At 36.7% G+C, this 22,324-nt stretch overlaps 2 protein-coding genes across 2 annotated transcripts; both read right to left on the bottom strand.

Annotated features, from left to right (window-relative positions):
* Positions 1-8,357, bottom strand: LOC139691236 (uncharacterized). The gene is made up of 6 exons (XM_071588982.1): positions 8,141-8,357; positions 7,575-7,714; positions 7,285-7,407; positions 6,133-6,235; positions 2,930-3,055; positions 1-2,085 (listed from the first exon to the last, which is right to left on the bottom strand). The coding sequence occupies exons 1-6, from the start codon at positions 8,259-8,261 to the stop codon at positions 953-955; spliced, it is 1,746 nt and encodes a 581-aa protein (XP_071445083.1). The 5' UTR covers positions 8,262-8,357; the 3' UTR covers positions 1-952.
* Positions 8,358-10,484: 2,127 nt separating this feature from the next.
* Positions 10,485-16,578, bottom strand: LOC139701168 (guanine nucleotide-binding protein subunit beta-like protein 1). The gene is made up of 4 exons (XM_071599741.1): positions 16,531-16,578; positions 16,276-16,422; positions 15,393-15,716; positions 10,485-11,364 (listed from the first exon to the last, which is right to left on the bottom strand). Exons 2-4 carry the CDS (start codon positions 16,417-16,419, stop codon positions 10,597-10,599), a joined length of 1,236 nt encoding a protein of 411 aa, XP_071455842.1. The 5' UTR covers positions 16,420-16,422; positions 16,531-16,578; the 3' UTR covers positions 10,485-10,596.
* Positions 16,579-22,324: the final 5,746 nt, after the last annotated feature.

The raw sequence follows: 22,324 nt of genomic DNA, 5'->3' as shown, positions 1-22,324 counted from the left end.
TATAAATGAGAAGAGTTTATTCATAAAAAGCAATATCAGTCAATTATATATCTCATTATAGGACATAAAAGGAAATATGCATGCATTATGATATAACCCAGTTACATCCTAGGTTTTTGGCATGAGGTCTTTGATACTTCACACTATCAAACTGACTGATGAGACACTACAATGGGAAAATTCAAATTACTGCTTCCTTATTTTTCAAAACATCTGCATTAGTAAACATGAATCTGTACAAAAGTAAAGGTTACAACAATATATACATATGTAGTTTCAGCTATAGAAGAGTAAAAAAGGTTAACCCAAGTCATTGATAATCATTACTTATCATCATTACAAACAAATTTAAGGAAGACAGTTTACAAAATCACTTCCACAAACAAGAAATATTTATCAAAAAAGAAAGTCTTAGGATTTTGGTTTACACAGGAAACGTTAGTAAAATGATAACCCTGAAACGAGTCGAGCTAAATTTTTCTCAATTACCTTATTCATTTGATTCTTACAGGCTCAACTGTTGAAGCTTACACTAACTTCTAAAATAAATAATGTAAGGGATTTAGGGGTGGAGAGGCAGAGGTGGGACAGTTGACAGTAAATACACCTTCCATGGCTCAGATCCTCTTTCAACACATTACATGGAAAAATTGCAACTGTTAATTAATATTCCAACAACTGGTAAAATTATCCCTATTAATCACTTCTGGCAATACATTTAACTTAACAGGTAACTTGGCACAAAGATCAATTTCACCTTTAGGTACGTTCATTATGACATTAAAGCTTCACCAATCATATGCAATCAAAATATCTGAAATCCATTTCATTTTGCCACCAATAAGGTGAAAGAATTTGACCAAACAGTCGCATAAACCAAACACACATCTGGTCAGTCCAACTCTTCTACTTCACAAAATTCTATATGGACATACATGCATGGCATAATCCTTCAGATCACTGGATGGCACATGAGACACAGTCTCTCGTGACACCGCCTGCTCACACTGTCCTCTGATGCCTGATGGCGCATCCTCTCACCCTGGCCACTTTTCACCATTTCCCCTCCAGTAGCCCACTCATCCTCATCCACAATTATCAATGATGGGTAAGCTAGGCTTGCATCCCCACAGGCCACCAGTACACCCTTCCCCTTCCTTGTGCCTAGCAACCACCAGAAGGAGCCTTCAACTTTGGCTCTCAGACCTGGAATTGACCAGATGCACTCCACAAAATCGCAGTTGGAATGCTGCTTCCTCTTTCGAGGGCACATCCGAATGTCAAGCTTAGGGGTTGGATCCACTTTTTCTTCCTGCAGCCATGCCAGCATGTTAATATGCTCTTTGGGCTTCACTTCTGAGGAAGAGGTGCCACTTCTGGGTTTGGGAAGACTTGCATCTGCAGTGCCAGTGGAGGGTGAACTGCTCATTCCTAACTGTACATGTGGTTCTTTTGTAGGACGTTGTTCAGCATTCAAAGTAGCTCGGAACCAATGACCTGACTGAGGCAATTTGCCCGCTGGCATCACAGTTTTACTTTCAACAACAGACTCCGAGTATTCACAATTTTTGCAAACTACATGACTGTTTTCCGATTTTGAGCCATTTTCTACCGAGTGAGAGCATGGCATTTTATCACAATTCTTGGAATAGAGCAGTCCTTTGGCTAATGCTCCATCACCCAGGTTATTTGAGATACAAAATGTACCCCTTCCTGAGTTGATGGAAGATGCTGGCAGTGTTGAACAAGAATGCCCATCAAGCACCTTTGAAAGGCTTCTACAAGATAAAACTTCTGCTGGTGCACCTCCCCTGTGACAGCTCGCTGCATCATTTGTGCCCTTCGTTATGGATGATCCCCACACTGCATCAGTGCCACTGCCATCTACACAATGCCTTTTACTCGGTTTATTTGGATGGTTTTCATACAAGGCAGCTTCAGATGCAATGCCAAGAGCACGTGTACAAGACAAAAGCAGTGTGTGTGGATGTGATGATGCATGGATGAGTCGAATGCCACTTTTGGCAGCAGTAGAAGATGCCATTGGATAAAGAGTTTTCCCATGGAGGTTGCTAAATGCCACCCCTGTAGAAGAGAATGGCACATGAGCACATGCACAATATTATTATAATTCTTAACACACACATGAGAATTACACATAAAAATCTTAAAGAATTCTATGACACACAAATGGAACACATATGGAACATAAATGGCACAATAAATTTGTGAAAAGCATGCTTTGCCTGATTTACCGCCAGGTTTGAATGCATTGACAGCATCATTTTTTAAACTTTTATTCACATGCATAGTTGGTAGATGTTAAAGTTGTCAACCATTTAAAAATCAGTGTCGTTTAATGGTGACTATTAAATAAGTTAATATTTATCTCCTAAGAGATTCAGAACCGCAAAGTGATGTCTTTACTTATATTCAAATGCTAAATTTCCACTATGGACAAGTTTCTACAAACAAACCCATGTGCTATGGCTCATATCCCAGCAGCGTCAATTACCCATGGTCAATTGTACACCTATCTCTAATAGTAAAAATGGCCTATGGTGGCCACAGTTGCAGTAATATTCTTCCCTCCCCAAAATACTTTTAAGACTTTAATTTCATTGCAGACGTATTTATAAAAGATACATAGTTCTATCTCTCTGTTCTCAATATCTCAAACTTTTCCCAGGATGACAATGAAATGCATTTCATCATGGTTTTAGAACCAGAAGGCAATTTTATGGCTACACAAAGAGTGAAAACAATGGAATCCTCATTGTAACCAAACATTCACTACCATAGTGCTAGGACCCCCACTACTAGGACCAAACTAACAAATTCTTGCCAAGAACTACTTTTATCAGTGAGTACATGATTTCTACTAACATACACACAAACAAATAACTTAAATACTAAAAGCAAAAATTACCTAATGGTTTTCTGTTGAGAAAAAATTCCAGTTTGCCATGCCAAAGATCCACGTGTACACCTATTATACTGCCCAATCCAAATGGATATCCATTATAAGTTTTCTCACCACCATGTTGCAAATTGCCTATGAAGGAGTAAATGTTGAGTTAATAAAATCAGCACTAGTTTTCTTTCATCCAACATTGGAAACAAAGAACAACGTGTGTACATTTATATAAAAATTTGTTAACATACAAAGATTTATCAAGAGTATTATCAAAAGAAAGCGAATAACATTTTAGATTTAATTGATTTTCAATTACCAGTTATTTTAGAAGCACAAATTAAAAATTGATCAATAACGATGGTTTGGCTTTAAGGTGCTCTGATGGCTTAGGTGGTCAGATGACCATACCATATCATCAACTTCTCTCCAGAAAAAAATTATGTGACAGCACAACTTCTCACTAAAAGACAGAAATTGAACTATGACTTTTGGTTAGGATAATCAAGACATTTTAAGGAATCTTGGCTTCACATTACCATAAAGTAGATGGTTATTTTATTAATTAAAATTCCTTTACTAAGCTGGCCAGTTCAGTACCATGGGTAGCATGCTTGCCTGCTTATGCTAAGGTTGAACGTACAAGTTCTACGGATTTCATGGGTGTTGTGAATTCAGCCTCTGGGGATCCTGAGAAAAAGCCAAGAGTGGATTATCTGGATCCCAGGGCAAACATACAATCATATACTTCTATTGAGCAAAAAAGAAAATAGAAAGTAATTTAAAATGAAAATTATGAATCTAAATATCTTTTCGAAAATTGTGTAATTTGTAATACCACCCTTCAAAAATTTGGCCACAAATGAAAACCATAAAATATTACACTTCTTGGAAATTTGATTGATGAAATTTTACATTAGATTACATAAACCGTGCTTATTTATAGGACCTCCAATATAACCAGTACAATTCTAACAGTATATCCACCAGGCCATTCACAGAACCATGAATTTTCCAATCACAGTAATATGGATTGCATACCATATTTGGAATGAAAGTCCCCTGAAAAAATTTATAGTGCTGTTCTGCTGTGATGAGATGGACCAAGGAAGAATATTAGGATGGTCCACTCCAAATCTCACTTGAATGTGGGGGGTAGAAGTTGAAAAAGCAGAGCCTCAGATGGGTAACTGCAGACATGTCTCACAAACTTGTGGATGATGTGGGGTGAAAAAAGTCATTAGATTATCTGTGCCAACAAGAAAGAGGAGAACCTTCATGCATTTGAAGTCCAAGTCGCTTTACATTTAAGGTCTCACACAAAAATGTTGAGCACGATGAGGAAGTTAATGCAGAGGATGTCAATTAATCTTGTATTAGAGCTTTAATGCATGGTAAGTAATTCTTAAGACAACTAACTACCCAAGCAGCAAAGCGAATTCTGCACAGAAATAATTAATGAATGTTTGTTCTAGTGGTATTTTCTGTCAACTAGAAGATTTTGCATGTGTAATGGTGGGCTCAACTTTTATAGGGCCCGTAGTCTAGTAATTTTTTAATTTTATTCTTGACTCCTGATTCAATTCTGAACTCCAGATAAAATTTCTTATGATAACAGCTGCAAATATGCTAGCATTTCGCATCGATGACTGATTGTGAAAATTAAGAACCATGAACCACTTCAACTTACTATCATTTAATGATATCTGAAAGTGGGTTAAAGATTCCTAGCAATGAAGACAATTTCTTTTCAATTCATTTTGTTTTACCCTGAGGTTTTTCATAAGAGAGAATGTTTGCATTTCTGAATTAAAACCACAATTATAATGTTGGCATGAAACAATTCGAATATGCACAAAATGTGGCCCCCACGTCGAAAATTGGTGCAAAATGTTGAAGCTTTAATGTTACATGCATGTGAACGAGTTGCAGTAGTTAAGGGGTAACGGAGCGGGTAGAGGAGCATAGGACCACTAATTAAGGGGCTCAGGCTTGCTTACAGGGCATGCCTCTCTGGGCATCCTCATCCACACAAGCAATGTGATTATTTGGGAACCAAATCTACCAGGGAAATCAAAACCAGCACAGGTAAAGGAACTTCCCCCCCACCCCCTGATGTGTGAATTTCCTATACTGTCAGGCTTAGTACTGGGAGAACTCGAGCATCACGGGGGATCGAGATGGTGCGGGGGCTAACGTACTGGCCTCCCACCATGAGGGCGCGGGTTCAAATCCCGGCGGTGTTGAATATTTTTCAGAGGTATCTCGATCCCTACTTGAGGTGCTTTGTGGAGGGCACTTTGAGTGAGTACGCCGTCCGTCGGATGGGATGTTAAACTGCGGACCCCTTGGCGCCTTTCGTAAAGAGTAGGCTAATGCCGACGCCGGGTTTCTCTCCACCCTTCATCCTTTCCTATCCATCCCCTATGGCGCAAATGACCTTAGCTGTCGGTCGCCTCCCCTCAAAACTACTACTACTCGAGCATCACCTACCAAACTGACCTTTGGGTTGATTGCTGAGTCTACGGTTTTATAAAAACCAACAACTGGACATGTCAATGCTCAGTACAAAACATTGTAATTAATCAATAATTAAATAAATTATTAATATGATAGAGCAAAAATTAACTAGTAAAATAAACAAAGTCAATCTTTTACAGAAAAAAACAGGAATACAGTCAAATTTAAACTGATACATATTTATATGTTAACCTAGCAGCAGGGTAAGTATGTCGTCTGCTCTTTACAGGGAAATGCCATTAGGCATTATCTCTGAGATATAATTGTTAATTGAGTTGATCAAACCAAAGAAACAGAATCAAGCTGGAAGTTGGACACAATTTTACCAGTTCCTACTCAATCTGATAGGCACACATTCATACTGTTCAGCTTTGTTTTCAAAGAAACATGAGAAAAACATCTCTATACTTTAGTGGGGACGGAGAAAGAGAAAAAAAACTTGTTTGATTGTCGATGCATGGCTGGATTCCAAACCTTATTTATGCATGCTAAAATAATAAAACATTTCATTTCTTAGAGCTGAACAGAAAATTGAGGGACACAGAAAAGTGTTACATTTATGGTTTCCTTATACATACCCAATTTCTCATATATACCATACTGAGCACCTGTATACACTGATGATAAATTGTGTGAGAATTGTTAAAGTGAGCAAAAATTATACACAAAATCACTGGAAAATATTAATTAAAACAGACCATTGTAGGAGTATCCCCAAGATTCATTGTCTTCACCGAGAAGGCTGCAGTATTTAAATATGTCTTTATGCAAGTCCACTTCGGCAGTTCCAACACCAACCATCTACATACAAAAAAGTATAGTTAAAATATTGTTAAATTATACAGTTCGTGACCATTTGAAATGGAGACAGAAAAATTCATAAAAAGGAATTTACTATCAATTTTCAGTAGTTTCATTTGAAAGGACTACTTCATTGTAAATTCAAAAATAAGAGATGCCTTATAGTTAACATAGAAACATTGACATAGGTCCAACAAAAATTTGAAAATACGAAATTCAGCAGCTAACATGGTTTAAATATAGGGACCATCAAAGGCATAATTTTGACAAATATTTCTCTGGTTAACCTGATTATAACATCATGACCCATATTTATAAATTAAATAATTCTTGAGTGGATAACGATGCTGGTCAAACACTAGGTAATCATTTTGTTTATCAGGTTGTAAGTCAGAACTGAAAGCTATTTCTGAATGTCACATACCACTTAAATTTTGTAATTGGAAATAAGTAAACATTATCTGGGAACCAATCGAATTTTTTCGAATTCACACCTTAAAAGAACAAAGTTTTTGCAAAAATAGTCCTAAAATAATCTTTCCCATTGTTAACGGGTAAGAAACGATGAAATGGGTTGCAGGGTCCCTATTGCAGTCATTAACTAAGTCCTTGAATAAAAAATAAAATAATATTAATTGTGCCCATGGAGTATGAGTCCGACTCAAAATTCTTTCCAAATTCAAAACACAGAAAGGCGTGATCGCTGAAGGAAATGTCAGGGGAAATTTTTCTATCTATGAACTAATTACAAAATCAAACACAGATAAATAACAATTCAAGACTTTAACAAAAAATATGAATACTTGTACATGAAGGTCAACAGATATTTACAGAAACGAATCATACTAAGTTAATGCATGCATGGTGGCAGCAGTATTTTTTAAACATATCAAATATATATAATCATATAATGAATAAATAAATCATATCCATAGCAATGATTTTGTTCCAATATATTGTGACATTTTTTCTAGCTTGCTTGGACTTTCTTGGCCTATGAGATAACAACTTGGACAAGGCGACAACTGCTAAACAATGTAGACACTCACCATATCTGTTCCATAGAGGGACGTTAAAATCTTTACTTCCCAATAGTGATGCATACCAGGCTCTAATGGGTGTTGCCCTCTCACAGCTACTGTTCCAGAGCTGTAGCTAGGGTGAAACATCACCTAGAATACAACATTCATTGACATACTTAGGGTGAATACATGAATTCATAAAGGAATGACTAGAAATTATATAGATCGCAAATCAGTGTGAGTTATTCAAGGAACATTACCACCAATGTCTTCAAATTGGTATTATTAAACCTTTGGAACAATAGGCTAATCCTAACCTGTCTATTATCTGACATGAGTTGTATTGGGGAACCAAGGAATGGTGGACGACCGAATCCACGTCCAATAAATGCTGTGCCATGTGGATTAGTGACAGGTGAACCTGGATCGCCTGGATCCCAAGCCCATTCCACCCAACCTGATGAAAAATAGAGTTATGGGATTAACAATGAGAAATGAATTTTTCATTTTGAAGAAATGATATAAATTACAGCGAACAAAACATGGGAAGTTCTTCAAAGTAATAAATGTAGTCGATTGTACTAATTTAGTATCTAGAAGCAGTTAAAATTACAATAAAATAAGAAACTTGGCAATATTGTTCAAACAGAGAAACAATAATATAGGATGGATTTCAAAGCCGTGGGCAACTTTGGTTGTCAACTGGGGTAGACTAACGAAGCAGGATGACCCTTAGCATCAATCTCAATTGCTACACCCTCGTTCAATAACATCGTCAACAAAATTAGCTGAATACTTTAATGAGGGAATTTACTTACATTACCGATTTAAGTAAGTGTTATTATCGCAAGGAATCTAATTTAGTTAAATACTTGATAAGCACCTTCGTCTTCTTCACCACAAGAACACTTTAATATGGAATGACGTCCAATATTAGCACCACAGTCACAAAAGGGACTCCAGTTGGCTTTTTCCCCGCGTTTTAATCTGCGACAGATCGACATGATGAAATTGTACGTACGAACACGTACGCGTCAATTACGTTTGAGCATACACTTTCATTTTCAAGAATAAATCTCGCGTGCGCAGTTCACCATAACGTTGACCAAGGTCGATTTTCATTAATAATCTTTTTCATGTCGAAGTTGGCGAGCGATATATCGCTTAAAACGAATTCCTTTTGAAACTTGAGACAATCGGAGTGCGTGTCTGAGAGGGTAATTCGAACATCACGAAAATACACTGCTTCATCAACGTCATGTAGTTCATGTACAGTGGGGAATTTATTTGCAAACATTTCGGTGACGTTATACTTTCATATGTCTTTACCTTGATTTACTCACTTAGTGAAGTTCGTTATATGCTGTTAATATCGAAATTCGTGGAGATAAGACTCATCTCCTTTCTTTAGGCCTATTTTACAATTTAAAAATCATCATTTTCAAAATCTATATTTTTGAAAGATGATTTGCATTCTATTAGCAATTGTCACATTGGTTGTATCTTTACATCTATTAGTCAAGCTTGTCAGAAAGTTGGCGAAACAATTGCAAATGGGAAACGAAAAAGAATGTAAACGAAGTAAATGGAAAAGTTGAAAACTGGAGCCAACCATGAAGAAGAGAGAAAATATGAGGGTACAAGCCTGGAGTAACATACGATAATATTTTTGGTTAAATAACTCAGGTAAAAACTTCGCCCGATTTTAATGACATCAGTGGCTGCCTTGAACTCATTAAAATGCACCTACCAGATGGTGCTATTATTCTCAATACCATTCTATTAAAAGCTGAGGAAAACAGGATCGGCAAAGTGACCCTACGACTGGATACTCTCCTATCTCTGGTTAAAAAAAGTCGCGATGGTATTCAACGCTTAACATATGAATTGTCAACTAATTCACTCTCGATCGCTAAATTCTATTTAAATTGGAAAATTTTAATAATATGTAATAGCTCCTATGGTTTTCAAAAGTACAGGATATGAACAATATCTCCAAGGTTTTGGTAAGCATTGTGTTCATTATTAATTCCTATATAATCGTGCCACATGATTTTCCATTTCCTGCTCCTCTTTTTAGACAATTCCAAATAAGGTCATTAGATTAGAAGACTAAAAGGCACATGAATCAGTTGCACCAAGGATAAATAGAGTAAGTGTCTCATTTTCTTAAATATTGGGTTAATAAAATTAAATTGATCTATAAATGATTGAAAAAAGCTATGGAAGGTCTACCACCCATTACCGTGATTTGAAGACTTCACGAGGCCAGAATGTCCTTTTCAATTAGGAATTGCTTACCAAATCAGTGCAGGCTAAATAATTAACGATATCACACAGCACATTTCCATTTAATACTATATGATGAATACACTCCCTATGTAATTGAGGAAAATAAAGTTCCTTCAACATAAAGTTACCAAATTCAATTTTCAATGCATTGTGCTCCTTTCCCCCAACCAAAGCTAATTTTCTGCAGAAGTATAGACGTAGTTACATACCGTTGCATTATAAAGAGAAGGCTGCTCTCTTGAATATTAATCTCATTCTATATTTGATTTAAAATGATTTCTCTGAAGTTAACTCTGATATATATAAAAATATTTGTTTTCCTCACTGAAAGAGTTGCGTGCTTTCACAATTAACAGTATATTATCTGTTTTCCTATCTTTAAAACAATTTAATTTGTCTACAATGTCGGGTGAAATTAGACACTTTGAGAAATAATTGTAATCTGAGTTAGTCTATGCCATACATTTATTGTGGATGAAACTTTACCTTTATCAATGAATAAAAAAACCAATTATTTTCCTAATTCCTCTTCATTTTGATGCAACCATATTTCTGCATGTCATATGCCTCTCATGGTGTAGAATGAACAAATTTATTGGTTAAATTCAAGTAAAAGGAGATTTATTTAAGAAGTGAGTATTATGCTAGTCAGAAGTAAGTGGGAGAAAATCAGTCAGAATTTTACTAATCCCCAATGCAAAGTTCTGTACAGTTAGGCTCAAACTATGAATATAATTAAAAATATAATTATCATATTTTTTTACATACTCATTAATGGATAAACATTTTACTTGATTTCATTCTTTAATACAAAATAATTTACCTCTCAAGGGTGGGTTAATATTTTATTTCAACAATAGCAGCAAACTAAATAAAGAGAATATTTTTTACTTCTCAAATGACTCTCCCAGTACATTAACTGGATGCAGTATCACTAAATTAAAATATATTTATTCATTATGCTCAAATTTGAGATAACTGTTGTTAATTTATGAAATTTCACAAAAATGTGCTAAGCATGGTCTTATTTCATAGAAATGACACAAATCAATTATATAAATCCCATAAAGATATTCCACCATCATGAGAACCTGCTGCTAACAGACATGAGCTTTCCCATGACTCCACTGGGCCAACTGAGAAAACAACACTTTGGATTGCTTTGGTGTGATGATTTAACACAGCCAGAGGTTTCATTGGTTTCCTATAAGCTGGCACATGTTCATTATTGGTCCCTTTCGATGAGATGCATTTTTCACTACTAATACTCCCTCTATCTTCAGCTGGTCCAGTAGCTATTAGGGCACCCTTTTCTAAAGGTTGAAAGGAACTTTTTGGAGCCATTAGATTTAATGTACTATCTTGTGAAATTGACAGGGTATGAGCACATTCATTCTTTTCCTCTACTAAATTAACATCACTTGTTTCTTTCTTTCTTCGCTGCCATGAAAAAATTCTCAGCCTTCCATCCCAACCTCCTGTAGCAACAAGCTTGAAATCTGGACGAATTTCAATGCTAGAGATTCCTGGGTTTGTAATGGCAGTAAGGCTTCCTAGTTGACAGTTTCCGGTTTGAGTGTCAATGCTAAATTTTTTTATTTGAGCACCCTCTGGTGAGCCATATATTCCAGTTCCTTCATTTGGGTCAAAATCCAAGCACAGGATTGGTTCACCGACATTAAGACAGCAAATCTCCTTCCCTCCATTTGAAAGATCTTTCAAACTAAGCTGACCTGCTTCATGTGCGACCAAAAGCATGGGATGCTGAGTGTATGGATCATTAAAAGCCTTAAGTGCCATAATGTATCCATAGCTCTGAAAAATAAAGCAAATATAGGATAAATAAAGGTTTGGTGAAGTTAACCTCTACCTAATCTTTCATGACAGTAAAAGATCAAATGCTACGCACTTCACTCGTAATAGCTCTCAGAAGGGAAACAAATACTAAAAAAAAATTAAATCAAAGATAACACAGCTCCAAGAGATATTAAAAGAGAATTTAATTCTAAGAAATGCATCTAGATCAAGATAAGAATTAGCAAGGGAGTCAACATAAAGGGCTGATGCCACACGCAGTCACTTAGGTCAAGCCATATCCTCAAATAAAACATAGTATAACTTGATCACACTATTCTATAAAATGGAAATTATAGTGGCATAGAGCTGTGATGGCCTGGATTTCAGATTGACGCCAGGGTCTGCTCAGGTCATTAAAATAAGCCTATGAAAGGGGAGGGGCTTCAAATATGAATTAGTAGGAAACAGCTATTTGCAGTCTCACCCTTGGGTTCACCCTCTCTGCAGTAATAACAAGTTGCTAAGTCACCACAGATTATTGCAGCAATAACCAAATAAACACCATCATCACTGGGGAGTAAATTTTTGAATAGTGTATGATGCCATCTCTGATTACTCTACTGTGTTCTATGCTTAACTTGGAGCAAAAAGTAATTCAGACAAAGATTATGTAAAACAAAATGGTTTGGCTTATACTATAGTAACTAATATGTTTGCCACCTCTTCTGTGACAACATTGAATTCCTTTGGCTAGGTACCTCTAATCAGCAAGGACATACACTACAGGAACACTATGTAGAAATAAAAAATTCTCCCTTACCAGATTTCACAAAAGTTCTATGTGCGAGAGCTTAGATTTTTTTAGAAATGCCTTCCTGTTACTGGGTGCAGACACTGGGTAGGAAACAGAAATCTCAAAGAAAGCATGCATTGCTCCTTAGTTCTAATTCAGATCCAACTGTGTAAAACATAGCATCAAAAAGAAATATGATACCCTTTTCCAAGCGAGATACATGTATATTAGTGGAATACAGCTGATATATGGTGGGAATATATATGTCTGATGTGATGCTTAATGTGTATTTGGATGAAAGAAGAACACCTAAAAGTATTTAAAAAGGTTGTGATCAATGCATTATCAAGAATACTTCTCAATGCACATATTATTTATAAAATGTTTTAGGTGGGAACAAACCAATATCTCAATTGGACTTCAACAACTCTATAATAGAAAAGTTTGCCAAAGAATAACAGAATAAGAAGTTAAGAGGTGGTGTTAACAAATCCCGCAATCAATAAGATCAACCAGGTCTCTCGCGCAAAGAGATCATAAAGATTCTTCCAGAAAGCAAACATTGTGTAAGGAGTGATCAAACTGGTATAAAAATCAGGTTAAGAATTTAAGGTGTGAGATGTGACAAAGCACTGCACCCAAGATGTGACAATGACCACAATGTTAATATGTAATCATTTGACAATTATTGTACTTTTCTTTTTTGCTGAAACACTTTTTCACTGTTGTTATCTATTGATATATGACTCAGGTGCATGCTTAATATGCATGCGGTGCATGGGATCCGACTGAAAAAGGTCTCATTTATGATATTCAGGAGGTTCAATGAAGGGCAATGCTGGGTTGAAGTTATTAAATAATTTAGAGCTGCTGGCTTCAGTGCCAAAGTCTGTTAATTATTTGAAATCCAGCATACATAGGTCACTTATATCATCAATAAAAGATTTGAGGAATAGATGCCAGAACTAGCAGACTCAAGAACTCCGTCCCACGCACTATACATTATAGTAACGGTAGGGCTAGAGATATCACTTGCCACCCACAGCATCTTGGGAATAATTAGTTGAACATAAATACATGAACTTTCACTATCTTGAGTGTTTTGTTGGCAAATACCTTCCTGCATGGGACTGTAATATAATGAATGTTGGGCCATTACAATATCCCCTTCCCTTTAAAGCTATTTTTCAAACTCTCTCTTCCATCCCTTGTCCCTCTCTGAGGAGGTGATGCCTCACTCCATCCACTGCCAACAGCAGGCTGACATATTCTCTAGCTGTGACTTTAGGGATCGGGACCATTGTTGCATGTCCATGGAATAGTAGAATTTCATCTTCTTACTTCCCAGTTCTGCATGACCTGCCTTGGTATGGTGATGATCTGTCGTATAAATGGGTGTGGTTCATTTTTATCCCCTTTTTTTGGCATAACAAAAAACTGTTGTGTGAAATTGCCAGTTCTTTTGAACTAAGTTTTTGCCGCCATTTATGATTAAATATGCACATTTTTTGGAGTTTTTTCCATTGAATGGTTTTTCCCTTTTCTCTTTCTCTCCCGTATCCCTTACCTATCCCACCTGGTGCTTACACCCCTACTACACACATTTTTGGTGGATGATGAGGTATTCATGCAGATCTAGTATGAATACTGTTTGCGTTCTTTTTTTGTATATAATAGAGCGTTCTTTTATAAACTCATGCAACATTTGGCATTTTTCTTGCTTTTATTCCATGCTGCTATGTGCTTTTTCAGATTATATTCATATGTTTTATATTAAACTACATAAAAAAACCATACATACAGTAATCAACCCGAAGGTTGGTTTGGTAGGTGTTGGCAGAGTTCACGCTTCACTAAGCCTGGTGGCATGTAAAATTCACACATCAGGATAGGGGGGCCAGTTTGTTTCCCTGTGGCGGCTATGATTTCCCAGGAAGATATATTACTCAAAAAATCATACAGCTAGGGTGGAACTAAAGGTGCCCAGAGGGATGCGCCCAGGAATCGAAGCTGGGCCCTTCAGTCAGTAGTCTAATGCTCTACCCTTGGACTACCATGTCCTATTGAAGGATAGAATTTATTTTCTCTAAAATAATTGCTACAATATAATTGTAATGCGATAATTATTTTTACTAAATATAGTTAAAGAGCACTACCAGAAGAGTGCATTCCTGCATGGCAAACAACAATTAAACCTTGGTCTGCCTGAAAATACGATGAGCTCTGTGAAAATATAAAAATACTAAAATAACTTCAAGACATAGTGAACAGTTTAAAGGAGAAACTACATAATAAAAATAGAATGATCAGATCACAAAACAGGACATCAGAACTAGAGGTAAACTTTAAGATGCGTGCTTTTTAAAAATGTGATATCAGAACACTAAAAGGTTGTCCAAAAAGTTCTCAAACAGGCATTACTATTACTTTGAATCTTTGGGGTAAAAAAATGAACATGAGAAGAACAGAGGCAAGCAAAAATAGTAAAATCACTCCAGCTTACCTCCAGAAGACAAAATAATTGCTAATTATAAGCTCAAACTATTATAAGATTGGAAATTAAGAAAGTGCCAGAGAAACTTTTGAAGATAGTCATTGAAATTGTGTCTTTGAATAATATACATCACCTGAAGATAAACATTTTGGGAGATAAATGGAAAGACCTAAGACTTTCATTATGAAATTCTCCAGAAGCCTTGCAAACAACTTAAGAATACAAAGATCACAGCAGTTTGAACTAAGGGCTATCGGAGAAGAAATTAAATGCTTTAACCACAAGACACCAACAGACCACATGGAATAAAATTGTATCGCATTTCCTGTCTTCCTACCATAATTCATCACTCCCACATAACGCATTTAAGTGACTCAGCCATAATATCTCCTCCAAAACATTTAAAAAATTGATTTACCGGATCAATAAGATATGGCAAACTGTTAAATAGAAATTCTTATATTTGTAGAAACAATTTTCATCATTCTGTAGTAGATGGTTATGTTCTATTCAAAAGTTATCAATAAACTGTAGGGGTTGAGTTTAGAGTTAAAATTGCTAAAATATTTATATCCACAGTACACTGACAGAGTCGGAATCAATTAATTCCACTTGGGCGGATGAGCATAAAGTGGTTTTGGGCACCTTTAGCCAAAGGAGAGAAGGTCCTTAGCCAGAAACCTTCTACTCTCTTTGTATAATTCACTAAGAGCTTATCTTATGTTGCAATGTTAGAGAATTCAGTTATATTTACTTTACCTTTGAATTTTTGCTGAAATTATCAAAGTTCAAATGAGCAAATCGTTCTCCTGTGTTCAAAGAGTATACAGCAACTGAATGATCATCATCAGGACATACAATCATGGCATTCTCATCTTCTACGGTCTTCAAAATACTAAAGCGGCAAAATATTGAATGCTTGGTGTAGATTGTATATGAGGGTGCCCAACCACCCCCTTCAAGGGAGTGCCATAATTTAATATGCCCATCTCCTTTCCCTTGAGTGATGAGACTATCACGGAAACAAGCGACGTTGATGCATGGCCCAGAGTGAGCTTGCAATCCCTCCACACTCCTGTTAGTCTGTTGCAATAAAATGAAAATTATCAGCTCGGAAGAAATAAATCGAACATATTTAATAAAACACATTGAACTTTCAGATTGAATATCAACGAAAACAATAAATCCAATACACTTGATTAAGTGATCTCATGCTTGGTCACGATTTAAAAAGTATTACATTAAGGCCGAAGTGTATATTAGTTGTGTGTATTTTTTATATTGGAACCCGCGCGAGGTACCAGTTACAAAGACCAAAATTCATTTGCATTGTGCAATTCCATTCGAAAAGTTTGTCCAAGAGCCCGCTATCTATCTCAGTATGAATGCTTTAACAAATCTTAAAGTTGACAAATATTAAGGATAAATGACTTCGCCACTGGCTCATGCGACTGTTAAACATTAACTATTAGGAAAATGATACCTTTCTTCGGAACATGAAAAATTCTGAAACATTTTGTTATACATACTTTACAATCTAGAGCATAATGAATCATAAGTAGCTCACGAGATCCAATATAAAAACTTGTTTCCTGTCATCCCCTTCGCTGTTTTAACGTAAAAATGCACGCATGATTTTCACCTTTAGACTCCATAATTGAACTTGTCCTGATTGACAGCCGGCAAATAATTTGTCATTTCTTGATTTTTCCCAGAAATGTAAACTGTGTACTGGACTTGGATCTCCTTTTAATGTGTATAGTGGACCTGGAGGTGGCTTTGGCATCCTCTACAGCAGAATTAAATACATCGAACGCAACATCACATTAAAGGGTACATTAAAAGGAATAATGTACATCTAGGTTTTAGAGTAGCGATGAAACAAAGTGGAACATACCACCTTTTCGACAGAAAGAAGACTTCTGTAGTGTTTGTAAACAAACGTGGAAGTACCACTAGCACATGTTACGAACAAATCACAAACGAAAACCGCAGTAGTTTAGTATTTGGACAATAGAGAGCATGAGTATGGACTTCGTCTCGCTAGTGACCTTGCGAGAGAGGTCTCGTGAAGGCATTGGCCAAGTTCTACAGAGGGCCTTGCACCTTGGTTTTCGTATATCGGCTGTGCTAGCTGTGATTGTTGGTGGTCGCGGAAGGTTGATTACGTCATTCAAATTGCTAGGGAGCCCGTGATAGACTAAGCAGCGCGTAGTTGGAGTAGGGAGTACTTTTCTGTACCCTGGTGCGCAAAAAATAGTTTGATTACGAAATTACCCTTTAGTGACCTAGGACGTATGCGTATTCGAAAAATTAAATTGTTAATCAGCTATTCGATACATATGGTTTTATAGGAAATAGTGTAAGACCATAGTTGAGTTTTTGTTTGTCAACTATATATTTTATGCATTGGAATTAGTATGTATAACAAAAAGTAATTAATGATTTAATGAACGCTAATTGTCAGGAACTATTAAATCAGGAACTATATTAAATATAAAGAAAAAGAGGATCCAACAGTTGTGGCGAAAGACTTCCAACTCAAGGGCTGACCAAAGTTTTAGCAGACAACGTTAAAATTATTCAATCAAAAAATGTTAGGTATTAATGCCGATATATCTTTAGCGTTTTTGTAGCTAGAAAGGGAATTAGGCGGCAATTATCACTGGAAAACCTGCAAGGTTGGCGATTGCCCATTTTTGGGTAGAAATTTCTTTTAAAGGCCAATTGAGGACCTTCGATCGTGCCAGGAAATGCAGCGATTTCTTTTTGCCAATTGAACGAGCAAAATAAGGTTCGATTTACCCTCCCTGAAATGTTGATAAAAAAATCGAAGGAAAATATTTACGATATCCGCCTTCTGGAGGATATAAATAGCCATCTTATTCACACAATGGTTTTAAATTACCATACTATACGCAGTACGATGAGAAATTCGTCGAGAATGAGGTCCGGGCATGTAAGAGCGGAGATAAATAGTTGGTCCAGCATTTCACTCCCAAGGATCAACATTTTTCTTCCTTTTATAGAAGAATAACTGGAAAATTTCAGACTCATTACATGCATGTTGAAGTTCATAAAATTATAGACATCTCTTGTACCTAGTCTTCATAATGGTGCGTCTTCGGCATAAGTCATGTTGTACATTTTTCCGTGACATCAATTTAATGATGCGATTTTTTCTATTTTTATAGTTTTCCAATGTGTTTCAAAGTCTTTCAACTATGATTTTTTTCGTGGGAGAAACACGGAGACGGAGTTTAAATGAGGATTAATGTTCAAATTGAATATGTGTATGCGATAAGGTACGATGCTATCAACCATCATCACAAGCTATCAAACCGAGGATTAGATGCTTGCAGCTCTTCAAATTATCCTTTTTATCCTACTTGTATTTAAAATTTTCTCACAGCTCCTTTCACCGAAATTTTACATTACTTGTCTCATATGAAAGTATTTCATTTTTGGCTTTCTTCGGTAATTATTCCTTAGTAGTCTTCCCAACAACTACCGTGCCTGATTATATGCCCTCTTCTTTTAAGTGTTCGCCACTAACTTCTCTCTTCACCCTCTCTTTGAAACATTTATTTGTTACTCTATCCATCCACTGCATTCTCATCATTCTTCCGTAGTACCACAATGCCATCACCTCCAAATTGTGCATCCCTGCCACCTCTGTTGTCCATGTTTCACATCTGTAGAAAAGTAGACTACATGTATAAGTCTAAGCAAATCGCTTCCTCATGCCTACGCTAATATTATAAGACGTAAATAGTTGTTTCTTCTGATAGGAAACCTTCTTTGCCATTCCTATTCTGCTTATTTCGTGTATCACGTTTGCTTCTCCCATCGTTAGTGATCTTGCTCCCTAATTAGCAAAACTCTTACACTTGTTCTGGTAAACTTTGAATTATATATTTTGTTCCTTACTTCGACTGCCGAACAATACCTAAGTTTCAATCTTTGGATTGTAATTTCTCATTCTATCTACATATATGTTGGATAGTTAATTTTTAAGTCTTCTTTTTAATTTTCAAGTCTTCTTTCTTCTCAACAAGTATAGCTGTGTTGTCCGTAAACCGCAGTAAACTTATCATTTTTCCTTGAATTCATAAACGACTGTGCTGTGTTGCCAAATGCCATTACTGTCAATAACGTTGTTCATAGCAAAAATGATACTTCTTTCCTTTTAGTCAAAATCCAGGTGTGCTCGCCGGCAAAGAGTGGAGGCATCATGGGCTCATTTGAACATTTATGATGGAGGATTATGGTCGAAAAACTTTATGGGTAGATTGATGATTATAAATTACCATGCAGAAATAAGTAGTTGGCATTATTCGAGAATTATAGGATGATAAATTTGATTTTCTACGCTTCAAAGGTGGTACTTAGGATCACCAACAGAAGGACCGATAAGATAGCATATGATTGCATAGGGTTGGAAAAAGTGCGGTGGGTATGCAGGATGTCATAGCAGTAGTGAGGTCACTTATAGAAATATGATAAAAGTATTTCTAAGATATAACTAAATGCAGCGTGTATTTTGGAAAAGCTTTCGGTAAATTGGGAAAAATTAATTAACGTTTTGCTTAAGATTAATAGGAGTAGCCTGGGCGGATAGATGGCTTATTTGGAGCCTGCACCTTACACTGCGTAAGCGTGGATAGCAGATGGAGAGTGGGGATGAGGAGTAACGAGCAAGGGGATAACATAGGGCTGTCCATTATCACCAGTGTTTTTCCAGATCTCAGGAAGAAATGGCATGGGATCGCGGCTGGATGGAGGAGTGTAAGTAAGTGGGAAACTCATCAAATTAGTTAGATTTGTGGATGATCAAACATCAATCAGTTATCCAGTCAGCCAAAAGTTTACCACCAATACTTGGAGCATTGCAGAATCAGTATGGTGGGCATGAGATGAGAATTAATCGTAAAGAAAGCGAATTTCATGAGATTATCAAGAAATAAAAGAGCTAAGTTAAACATTGAATTTGGGATTGATAAACAAGAACAGGTAGAACAGTTTACATATTAATGGAGTATGTTAGTAGAATGTAGGGAAATAAGTGAGAGCATTATAAGACGAATTTATTTAGGTAGAAAAGTGTTTACTATGAGGCCGGAGTTGATGACGGGCCCCATGAGTAAATCTATAACGAGAAGACTACTGAAAAATTCTATATTGAGGGTAATTTTGTAAGGCTGGGAAACTTGGTTGCTGGAGAAAGATGATAAACGTAGAGTGGCGGCTTTAGAGATGTGGGTATGGAGAAGAATGACGAAGATAACAAGGCCAGAAAGGAAAACAGACAATGAAGTTCTATGGATGATAGTGAAATAGAGAAGGTTGTTGGGAGACATTCGATGAGGGCAGGAAAAGTGGATGCTGGTTATACCGAGAAACAATAAGATGGCGAAGAGGGTGATGGAAGGAAAATGTTTTGAAACCTAGGCAAAGAGAAGGGGGAACATGGTGCTAAGGTAGGTGTAAATTATGAGGTGCGAAAGAAAGCGTTTTGCAATTATGTATTGAGTTTAAGGATATATTACATCAAGTTAGTCTGGAACTCAAAGTAGGGCAGTGTCTTTTTAATTTTTTTTTAAGTTTTCCTGGACCCAACGAAAACCTACCCTATCCCGGTAGACCACAACTTATAATTTCAGGATTTCGTTTTAACTGTTATTTTACATATTAGTATACTTAAATTACCCCTATATATCTATCTTCCAAGGAAAAGTATAATATAAAGGCAATCAGTGCGATATATTTGAACATTTTTGCTTCACCATTATTAAATTTCCAAATATTAGTCCTCAGGGTACCCATCAAAATGAATTAGCATATTGGATGTTCCTGGCTGAAAATGAGCTTAATATTTACTATTCGACTTGTAATTTAATGTCAAATGGCGACCATACTTATATTTGATAATTTGAAAGAGAGAGCCACCTTGTCAGTGCTGATACCTCAAGAAATTATTGTTTTCAGTTTCTTATATTATATAATTTATAGAAGTCTTACATGGCCGGCACATAAATTCAGAGGAGCTTTCAAGTGTGTGTCCTATAATTCTCATTTAGATATCTCGGGAGGACTTAAGTCACAGTTTTGTGAGCCGATTATCTCTATAAGTTTTTGAGCCTACGACCTCATATCCGGAAAAATATACAGCAGGCATTCCATATAAACCAGAGTGCCGTTCTTATCGTTATCTACCATCGATCACCGTCGTTATTTTCATGTTTTGTCACCAGCGACTGCACAGTTTTTACCGATCAATATAAAACGTGGCGTAACAGTTGCTTAGTTAAGTAGTTTTTTCTAGGAGTTTGAAGTGTTAGTCATTGGAGAAGTTAAGCGAATGCTAAGGTCATTTGCGCCATTAGGGAAAGATGGGTAATTCGGTAGAGGTAGTATTATCAGGGAATGGGCGGAGAGACGTCCTCATTATTCCTACTCTTAACGCTAGACACCAAGGCAACACGTCACTTAAACGTCCCATCCGACGGACAACGTTTCCCACTGGAAGTGCTCTCCATATAGTATCCCAAGAAGGTATTAGGATACCTCTGAAAATACTGCTTCCACCGCCGTGATTCAAATCCGGGTTTTCGGGGTGGAGATCCAGATCCACTATAAACCGCAACAGCCCGATCTCCTTAGTTATTCCCATTTAATAAGATAAAAGCGTAAATATTTTCTCCTGAAACTCCAAGGGTGGTCGTGTACACCCATGGGTGATCGTTTTGTTCTTTTGAGGACAACCATTTAGTTGGGTCACTCCTGGTCCTTATTCCTTGCGATCCTCATGTTGATTCCTCGTCTCCATTCCCACATGAATTGTCTTTGCTTCTCCGAACCACATCCCACGTGTAACCGCTCCTTTTCCATATTTCGGTGTGCACATCCACCCACGTACGACCCCTGCTATCTTCCGGCTGGTGTACTTCACCTTTCCCCTCTTTCCCCGAGTTAGGAGTTTTTTCTCGAGGAGATAGCGGAGAGGCAAATGCGCTTCAGCGTATCTGTGAAGGACAGGTGTCAGAACACTGGTGATTTGCATCCAACTTGACATAACGAGCCAGAATTTTTCTGAGCGTTAAAGTGATTCGAATAAAATCCTGTTTCAAGCGTTTTAAACTACCAGAATGTTATGTAATTAATTCATCCACACTGGCAAGAATTTTTGTGCGGTGTGCGAAATATCGACTCGAAAAAAAATAAAATAAGTATATGCATAGGGTACAGAAATTGCATAGTGACGGTTGTTAAAACTTTAAAGCTTCATTTCAAATTCCCATTACCCTCCTACAGTTCATGGCCACAACATTAAAATAAAACACGTGCAACCATTTGAAATACTCGAAAATAAAAATTTTCCAATTCCCCTGCAGGATACAATTACTAATTATCCTTATGGCCGTTGACCAAATGTCTGTCATGCTTTCGTATTTTGGCTTGGAGAATAATTTGCATAATTTAATGTGGAATAATTATTATATTTAGCAGTAGTTGCTAGATAAACATTCGCAGTATGTAGGATTTTGGGGCGAGGACGAAGGACGAGGAAATAGTGACATATTTATCGATAAAAGTAGCCAAGAGGTACATAGTTTTAACGTCCCGTCCAACTTGGTTCTCAATTTTTCAAGTTTTCTTCGAGCTGAACCTAGATGTCGGCATAGCACCGT

This window comes from Hetaerina americana, unplaced genomic scaffold (genome assembly GCF_022747635.1).
Source record: "Hetaerina americana unplaced genomic scaffold, ioHetAmer1.1.p SCAF_1, whole genome shotgun sequence".
Lineage (NCBI taxonomy): Eukaryota > Metazoa > Arthropoda > Insecta > Odonata > Calopterygidae > Hetaerina > Hetaerina americana.
The sequence above is the reverse complement of the archived record's forward strand: the minus strand, read 5'-3'. Positions and strand labels throughout refer to the sequence as shown.

Excerpts from the sequence above, each read along its gene's own strand:
- LOC139691236 (XM_071588982.1), bottom strand. The coding sequence starts at position 8,261 with ATGTCGATCTGTCGCAGATTAAAACGCGGGGAAAAAGCCAACTGGAGT. Across the intron at positions 7,408-7,574 it reads TCATGTCAGATAATAGACAG|GTGATGTTTCACCCTAGCTA; the intron begins GTTAGGATTAGC and ends GTTGTATTCTAG. Across the intron at positions 6,236-7,284 it reads CCCTCTATGGAACAGATATG|ATGGTTGGTGTTGGAACTGC; the intron begins GTGAGTGTCTAC and ends TTTTGTATGTAG.
- LOC139701168 (XM_071599741.1), bottom strand. The coding sequence starts at position 16,419 with ATGCCAAAGCCACCTCCAGGTCCACTATACACATTAAAAGGAGATCCA. Across the intron at positions 15,717-16,275 it reads TTCAATTATGGAGTCTAAAG|ACTAACAGGAGTGTGGAGGG; the intron begins GTGAAAATCATG and ends TTATTGCAACAG. Across the intron at positions 11,365-15,392 it reads ATTTCAGCAAAAATTCAAAG|AGCTATGGATACATTATGGC; the intron begins GTAAAGTAAATA and ends TTTATTTTTCAG.